Source organism: Arvicanthis niloticus, chromosome 6 (assembly GCF_011762505.2).
Source record: "Arvicanthis niloticus isolate mArvNil1 chromosome 6, mArvNil1.pat.X, whole genome shotgun sequence".
Classification (NCBI taxonomy): domain Eukaryota; kingdom Metazoa; phylum Chordata; class Mammalia; order Rodentia; family Muridae; genus Arvicanthis; species Arvicanthis niloticus.
The window spans coordinates 6,346,128-6,355,035 of record NC_047663.1 but is presented as its reverse complement, the minus strand read 5'-3'; the positions used below and the strand labels follow the sequence as shown (position 1 = coordinate 6,355,035).

The 8,908-nt window shown below is 54.5% G+C and overlaps 1 protein-coding gene across 2 annotated transcripts; it reads right to left on the bottom strand.

The window, feature by feature from the left end:
- Positions 1–2,054: 2,054 nt before the first annotated feature.
- On the bottom strand, positions 2,055–6,591 carry Trim47 (tripartite motif containing 47). Of its 2 annotated transcripts, none has more exons than XM_034504462.2 (6): positions 5,804–6,591; positions 4,539–4,634; positions 4,016–4,246; positions 3,663–3,861; positions 3,169–3,243; positions 2,055–2,970 (listed from the first exon to the last, which is right to left on the bottom strand). In XM_034504462.2, exons 1-6 carry the CDS (start codon positions 6,488–6,490, stop codon positions 2,330–2,332), a joined length of 1,929 nt encoding a protein of 642 aa, XP_034360353.1. In that variant the 5' UTR covers positions 6,491–6,591; the 3' UTR covers positions 2,055–2,329. The 2 variants fall into 2 exon arrangements, with proteins under 2 accessions (XP_034360353.1, XP_034360354.1); XM_034504463.2 differs by having other exon boundaries at positions 3,169–3,240; positions 5,804–6,590.
- Positions 6,592–8,908: the final 2,317 nt, after the last annotated feature.

The following is an 8,908-nucleotide window of genomic DNA, read 5'->3' as shown; positions in this document are numbered from 1 at the left end:
CACACTGGCATTAGCTTAAAGTGCAGAGCTGTGTGTCACATTCCAGATGGGATGGGCCTATGATCTGAACCTGGGGCTTCTCAGCCCCTGTGCAGCCATGGGCCAGCCAACACCGCTCTCTTCTCCATTTGGAGCACTAAAAGCTGCACCATGGGGACTTGGGGTAACAAAGCTTACTTTGTTTCCTATTTTACACTTGTTTATGTTACGTGTGCACACGCATGTATGTGGGTGCATCCATGACACGGCCCAGGCATGGGAAATCAAGAGAACAGCTTGCAGGAGTCAGTTCTCTTCTACCGTGTGGATTCTGAAACTCAAACGCAGAACGCCAGGCTTGGCAGCATCTACCACCTGAGCCATTTCACTGGCTTCCATGACAGTCTTTGGAAACTGAAAGTCATTCTACAAGTAAGACACTTATGAGTGGCTGAAACTGTAGCTATGAGTGGTAGGGCCAGACTGTGGGAGAGAAGCTCTGGCTGCAGGGCCCTTGCCTTACATTCCGGGGCATGCCAGGGCTTCCTGCACTCGGGGAGCAGAGGGTTGGAGCAACAAAAATATGTAGGGTGGAACCTGCCCAGCTGGTGGAGGAGGGAAGACAGCACAGGTGGTCTAAGGATGCTGGGCTTCTGTGGAAGATGGAGGCTGTTTGCAGGTGAGAAAAGACTCTAGGAAGACCAAGCTGGCCCACTGTGTGGGATGGTGGAACACCCTCCTGACAGCCCCTTGGTTGGATGCAGGGGGACCTATGGGACCTGTGGCTGCCATAGCAACAGGGTTGAGAACATAACCCTGCAGGAGCAGGGAGGCCCCACCCAGAAAAAAAACATCCTGGCTGCCCTGCCAGGCCAGGCAGGCTCTGTGGGAGGGGTTATTTTTAGCAGTTCAGGCGGCTGGGGCTGGACTTGTATGGCCTTGCTGTCTGGCTGCATAACTCACCCATTGTCCTGTCTGACCTTGGATAGCTGCTGGGGGCCTCTCTGTCTGCCCCCTGCCCTCTGGGATGCATCTGGGGCATAAAGAACCTAAGAGGGAGCTAGCCTGGAAATACAGCCTCCTTCTATAGCCTAGGTTATCCCAGACAGGGCAGAGAGTTTCTGGGGGTGGTGGAGGGCACTGAGCCTTCCTGGAAACCAGCCAGAGGCTCAGCTCTTGGCTTTCGGTGTGTGACTTCTGTGTGTAATTCTGGATACAATACACTCAAAGTAGGTCCAGAATTGGCTTGTGGCACCAAGGATGAGAAATACTTGAGATTACCCTCATCCAAAGCAAATGTAGGCAACAGGGGTGGCCATGGTGCTGGACTCTGGGAGAATCCACTTCTCGCTGCCTTCATAGAGCCAGGGTGTCGCTGAAGGACAGGCAGCCCGATTCCTCCCGGGCAGGGAGCTCACTCTCTCCTACCTGCTCACTCTGGTCTTTTCATCTTGTTTTTTTGTTTGTTTGATTTTTGTTTGTTTTGATGTGTGTGCAATTGCATTTTGGTGTGTGTGTGTGTGTGTGTGTGTGTGTGTGTGTGTGTGTGTGTAAGGTCTCAGATGTCATATATCCATCTACCTTATTTTTTGAGAAACAATTTCTTACCTGAAGCTCACCTATTATCTCAGGCTAGCACCCAGTGAGCCCCAGTGACCTGTCTGTCTCTGTCTCTGTCTCTGTCTCTCTCCAGTGTGGATATTACAGGTTTGATTCTTTTCGGGGGCTCAAGCTCAGGTCCTCTTGATCTTATGCAGCAAGACTTTACCAGCTGTGCTACTCCCAGTCCTGGTCTGGTCTGCTTTACATTTATCTGTATTTATTTGCCGTGTATGCATGTGTCCCTGCCTGTGCTTGTGGCTCAGGCACCAGGGCATGCAAGTGGAGTCAGAGGACAAGTAGCAAGAGGCAGTTCTCTTTATCTACTATGTATGGTCCAGGAGTCGAACTCAGGCTCTAAAGCTTGGCCGCAAGCACCTTTACTGGCAGAGCCATCTTGCCTGCCCCATCCTCAGATCTTGAAGGCTGAGAAGTCATAGGGGTTTCTGGTAGATGAGGAATGAAAAGGGGACTCATTCATTCAACAAATGTTTATTGAGCACCTACTGTGTGCCAGGTAGTTCTAGAGACCTGGAAAAGAAGGGGCTGGGGCAGATGGGAATTGTCCTCAAAACAAGTCCTGCAAGGGCAGGGGCTGGGGACCCCACCCTTGCCTTGCAAAGTGTAAGGTCTAGTTATGGAAGGCAGAGGCCTCAAAAAGTAAGGCAGCTAGGAGTATGGCGGTCTGTACGGCTAGTGCCTTCTTCCAGCAAATATGGACAAAACCACTGCAGGATCAAACAGCCCTGCATCACCTCCTCTTCAGCACGGATATGCATGATTTCTTGAGGGGTCCAATCTGCAGATGGGCGTCCACACTCTCCAGGAAGAAAGCAGGCTTGAGCCTGTGGCTGAAGAGCCCTGAAAAATGACTGTCCAGGCGACTCTGGAAAGGGTCAGTGGGGGAGGCCAGGGCACCGCTGCGGCGAGGCCGAGAGGCTTTGAGCCTCCGAAGAAGACTCAGCTTTCCGTCCCGAACAGCATAGAAGGCCAGGGCATGGTCCGCATACTCTAGGCAGACCCCCACAGTAGGCGAAAAGGCATGGGGTAGCGGGGCCTCCAGCCCGCAGAACCAGACTGAGAAGCCACGCCCATTCCACTGCAGACAGCATGAGTGTGCGTTTCGGCCCAGCCGGCCCCGGTCATAGGGCTCTTGCGGGGAGAAGCCCTCGGCCATGACACCCACACTGACCCATCCCTCGATGATCTCCACCTCCCAGTAGTAGGTGCCCCGGTCCAGGGCACCCTCTCCTAGCACCTGCTCGCAGTGTGTGAAGCGGGTGGGTGACTCCGGGTAGTTGATGGGGCACAGTACTCTCTTGACCCCTTTGGTTCCAAAAAGCTGCAGGAACTTGTCTGCTGTGTCACTGTCCAGGTCCACGATGTAGGCAACTGACCCCAGGGATGGGAGAGAGTGGCAGATCACAGCCAGGCTCCGATGGGATCGCTCCTCCCCTCCCCCCAGCTAACCCTCCGCAAACAGCCAGAACTAATGGAGACCACCCATGGAGATGACCTTGTTCGCCTCAGAGACTAAGGAGCCTAGCAGCTAACCGGAGGCCCCTTGGTAGCAGCAGGCTGGGTACTTACACTTGAGGAAATAATCCCTGGGAGCCTCACTCTCCAGCATGTTGGTGCTGTCAGGGTCCTGGGACTCCACATCTGCTGCAGAGGAAGAGGAAGCCATCTCTCTGGAATACCTGTGGCTGGGTGCAGGACTACCCTTGGTAGTGCCACACCCCCACCTATGGATGTAATTCCCTTCTACCCTCCCCTCCTCCCAAAGCCTGCAGACGCTTGGTGTTTGGTGACAGACATCCATTTGGGACCATGTTCTCATGCAGGTGTGGTGTTTGAGCCCCCCCCTCCGGGGGGCTTCTTGCATGCAGGACTTTCATCCCTATGCAGTCCATGGGTGAGCTAGAATCCCCTCTGTCCCCAGAAGGCATAGCTTCAGTTCCTGGCAAGATTACAGACCTTCCCCTAGTGCCTGACACTCCCTCCTTCGTGCCTGGATGGACATCAGATCTAGGGGGCCGCATGGTCTATCTGGGGGAAGTGAGTCATTGTGGAGGGGCACCCACCTTCTGAACCAAGTTTCTGTAGTCCATCCTCATCACCGCCCAGCCCCCGCAGCTGCTCCCACTGGCTGGCACAGGCTGAGACAAGGATGTCTCTCACTGCTCTGGCCACTTGGGAGGACTTGGTGAAGCTGAGTTCCCTGGGGGGCCCAGGCCCAGGGCCGCACCCCTCCTCCAGGGCCAGTCGTAGTGCCAGGAGCTCCTGTGTCAGACAAATGCCTAGTAAGTCTGCTGGCCACAGCATCTCCCAGCCAGGGAAGGTAGCAACTGTTATGGAAGGCCAGGCACCCAGGCACCCATTTCTCAACTCCACCCCATCCCCTCAATTCCCTCTGTGGCTCCCGAGCTGCCCTCACCTGGAGAAAGCTGACTGAATCTGCCTCTGGAACCTGACTGAGGTTGTGCCGCGCCTGGCTTAGGCGGCTTCGCTGTTCCTCTTGTCTACGCAGGTCACCCTGGGAGCGGCCCAACATGGTGGTCTCTCCCTCCTCGATGAACCCCAGCACCTCGGTCTGGAAGCTCTGCAGGGTGGCTGTGGCCTCCGCAAACATCTGGCTCACCCTCTCACGCTCTGCCACAGCTGCGCTCTGCAGGAGAGGGCGGGGGAGGCAACAGTGAGGGCAAAGACCAGGCTTGCCTGCTGTCTCCATCCATGACTGCTTGCGCCCACCCAGCCCCCCACCCAGCCTCACTCGGAGGGCAGAGGACCAGCCCCAGCCTGCTCTGGTTCTGAGCCAGTTAGCAGGAAACAAGGTGCTCCTGCTGAGTAGGGACGAGCAGTCAATTGGGCATGGCTGGCTAGAGTGGTGGTACCACAGTGAACGCTTATGTGTGATTTCAGAGGCCTGCTTCGGGTGCACAGGGGGATTAGGCCCTGACCTTGATGAGGGCCACTGTACGGCGGGACTGTGCAATGCCGGCGCTCAGCTCATCCATGCGGTCCTCCACGGCGCTCAGGACTTTGGACTGCTCCGCCTGTGGATCAGGCTTTGTGAGATTGGTGTCTGATAAAGGTCCCTAACTTGCAACACATCTCAGAATTTGGGGGGCTAGGCAGTGACATTTGTGAATGAAGGGACTGAAAATGGCTATGATATCCCAGAATATCCCCCAAGGCAGCGCTGGTCCAAGCTGGTGCTATTTCCAAAAGCCCGGCTGTTGGCATCACCTGTTGATCAGAGAAGCCAGAGGCCACCTATGATTCTCTTTTTAGGACTGTCTTTCCCAGTGTGGAAGAGGCAAAGTGTGAGAGGGTGGGGTGTGACTGAACCAGAAGAGAGGCCACTAAATAGTTCTGGGGATTAGTTTCAAAAGAGCCTTCACCTCCCAATCCAACTCAGAAAAATGGGGATTCCGGGCAAATCCCTCGGGTCTTATGAGTCACAGCTCCAGGCAGGAGAGGCGGAAAATCCCAAAGCTAGAGGCGCCAAGACCGGGATGGAGGCCAAAGGAAACTGGGGGCGGGAGGTAGCGGGACACTGGGCACACGCTCCCAACGGGCCGAGCATTCGGACAGAGGAGAGCTGTGTGACCAGCCCAACCTCCATCGCTCTCCTGGTGCACGCCACACCCATCCAAAGTGGCTGACTCAGTTCAGGACAAATCCGAATTGGGACCAGCAAGAAGAAGGCATCAACCATGGGACCCCGCCCGCACCCAGCGGCTCCTGACCCCCAGGGCCTCCAAGGGCCTAATGCAGATCCCTCTCGGCTTTACACCTAGACTAACCTAGCTTCAATTCTCGTTTGTGTGTTCTCTCTCTCTCTCTCTCTCTCTCTCTCTCTCTCTCTCTCTCTCTCTCTCTCTCTCGGCTTTTTGCCAATCTTTCATCTACTCACTGGTCCCTCCTGACTCCCCTTCCATCCACACCAACCCCAGGGAATGACAGTGTAGACCGGAAGAGGTTACAAAGATCCTCAGGATAGAGGAAGAAACTAAGTCTATTATTGAGTCAGAGAGATGAAACCCGCGGAAAGGCCAGAGGAGAGAACCAGCCCCACAAAGTGGCTTCCTTGATCTCCATGTGCACAGCCACAATGATAAAACAAATATATAACAGACACACCCTGAGAAGAGTGAGGGACTAAATAGCTCTCCTGCCCTGCCTGTCACCCATCTCCACGTGCCCGCTCAAGGTACCCCACCTCCTGAAGCGCGCGCTCCTGTTCCAGCGGCACGAGCTCGTGGCCGCGATGCTCCTGAGTGGCACAGGCCTCGCAAAGGCACACACGCTCCACGCGACAGTAGCGCTCCAGCGGCCGCAGGTGGCGCGGACACAGGCTCTCCTCCAGCCGGCGCAGCGGGGGCACCAGCCGGTGGCCGCGCAGGGCCGGGCTGCGTTCGTGCGGGGCCAGATGCGCGGAGCAGAAGGAGGCGAGGCAGGAGAGGCAGGAGAGCGCGGCGGGCAGGGCGGCGCCCTCGGGGCACGCGTCGCAACGCACCGGCTCCTCACCCGCGGGCCACGGCTCGGGTGCGCAGGGAGCCGATGGCTCCGGAGCCGGAGGTGGTGCGCTGGGCGCGGAGGGCTCCGGCGTGGCGCCCCGGGCCGAACTTGAAGCTGGGGCGGCCATGGGTCCCGGGCCCGAGCCCTGGCGGAGCTGCAGCAACTCGGACAGCGTGTGGTTCTTGCGGAGCTGCAGGCCGTCGGGGAAAGGCTCCTGGCAAAGTGGGCAGCGAGCCGGACCTCCGGAACCACCGGTGCCGCCCGCGCTTCGGTGCGGCCAGAGTGCGCCCAGGCAAGCGAGGCAGAAGTTGTGGCCGCAGGGTAGTGTCACCGGCTCCCGGAGCGGTTCCAGGCAGATGGGGCAGCTGAAAGGCCCGCTGCCGTCCATGACTCCGCCGCTACCCGGGCACCGCCTGTGCTGCTCCCGCCTGGGAGGGACCTGGGACGGTTCGCGCCGGCACCGCCCCCTGGGACCCAGGCCAAGGGTCCGGCCCCCTCCTACCCCTCCGCAGCTCTGCTCTCCCCAACGCGGCTCTCCGCCGCCCCACCCACCGGTCAGCAGATGCCGCGGGGCCCCGCCAGCCTTCCAGGGGAGCACGACCCTCTTGAGCCCTTCACCCAGAGTGGGCGGGGCGGTGCGACTGCCAGAGGGACATGAAAAGGAGAGGACAGGGAGCGAGAATGTGAGAGGATGCATGGGAAGGAAGCTGAGAGAACATTCCTCCTCCTCCATCCTCCACCTTGGTCAGCCCGGTGCCTTGGGAGAGGTGGGCGTGCACAGCTGTGTAGCCAGCACCTTTCCCTTCCTCCAGTCCCCTCCCAGGTACAGTTAGCGAAGTTCCCAAGTTGCTGATATATAGAAAAAATTCTTGCTGCTATATGTCTGTTTTGACCCCTTAGCAACTTTGTTTACCCGCGCTGGGGAACTTAGCCTTGTCCAGATCTGAAATGGGAAGCTGACATCACTTGACACATCCCTTGTCTGAGGAATTTACTTCCGTTCATGGACACTCGCGATTGCCTGAAGTTCCCCCAAAGAGGGCACTGGTTAAGACCTGCCCAACTATGCATTTAGAACAGTGCGTCTAGTTGCAAGGACTTGCGTTTGAGATTTAGTCTCTGTATGTAGCCCAGAGTGACCTAGAACTCTTCATCATCCTGCCTCAGCATCCTGAGTGCTGGGATCGCAGGCTTATGCCATACATCTGGCTTCTTCCTGTTGTCTTTGAGATAGGGTCTTTCTTACATAGCCTTGGCTAGCCTAGAGCTTCCTATGTTGGCCTGACCTACTGATTCCCATCCTTCACTTCTCCGGTGCTGAGATTTCGTGTGCACGCCACCATGCCGGGTAACCTGACATTGTAAATTATACTTTAAAAATGCAATAGTGTTAAGCTTTAAGCTATGTAGAATTCAAATTCTCAAAATTATTTTTAATGCGTTATTTACTTATTTAATATATATGAGTACACTGCCACTGTTTTTAGACACACCAGAAGTCCATTATTATTATTATTATTATTATTATTATTATTATTATTATTATTATTAAAGAGTGGAGCCCAGTGCTGGAGAGATAGCTGTTCAGTTGGTAAAGTGTAAGGACCTTAGTTAGACTCTAGCCCCTGGTTAAAGGCTGAGCATGATCCAAAAAAAGAAACGAATTTTAAAAAGTGGGTTTAATAGTGTTCTTATAACTGTCGATAAAAATTAAGCACCCATGGGGGCTGGAGAGATGGCTCAGTGGTTAAGAGCACTAGCTGGTCTTCCAGAGGTCATGAGTTCAATTCCCAGCACCCACATGGTGGCTCACAACCATCTGTAATGGGATCTGATGCCCTCTTCTGGTGTGTCTGAACACAGGGACAGTGTACTCATATAAAATAAATAAATCTTTAAAAAAAAAAAAAAAAAAAAAAAAGAACCCATGCACCTGTGCTGACAGTTATACATAAGTGGGTAAGTGAATACGTAGGGGGCCAGTAGATACCTTTCCCAGCAGTGGAATCCCAAATAGTGTCTGTAAGCTTCCCAAAGTGACACCCTGCTCCTTACCTGCCATGTTCATTTGCCAGGCTGTACACAAGGCTCATCAGTTAAGAGCACTGGTTACTTTTGCTGAGGACTCAGGTTCAGTTCACAGCATCCACATCATTGTGCTTACGACCATCTGTAATTGCAGTTTCAGTGATCCCCTGGGGCTGGAGTTACCAACAGTGGGTGCTGGGACTTGAATCCCAGGCCTCTAGAAGAGCAGAGCAGGTTGGAGCCCTCCCTCCAACCCTTAGTTTATTTAGGATGAGGGTTCAAGGGCTAGAATTCAGCAAGCACCTTCAGCTGATGAGCCATGTCACCTGCCCAAAATTTCCTCTTAAAGAAATAAACAGGGGTTGGAAAGCTGTTAAGAACATGTTGTTCCTGCAGAGGACCTGAGTTCGATTCCCAGCATGTACTTCAGGCAGCTCATAACCACTCGTAACTCCAGCCCCAGGGGATGCCTGTAACCTCAGACACATGTACATAGGCAGACATCCACTGTGTACATGTGAGTAAACAACACTACTAATAAAACGCTTAAAAAAAAATAAACCAAGCCCGGCAGTGGTGGCGCACACCTTTAATCCCAGCACATGGGAGGCAGAGGCAGGTGGATTTCTGAGTTCGAGGCCAGCCTGGTCTACAGAGTGAGTTCCAGGACAGCCAGGACTACACAGAGAAACCCTGTCTCAAAAAACCAAAAAACAAAAAACAAAAAAAACCAAACAAAACAACAACAACAAAAAAAACCAAATATTTCCTCCTTATA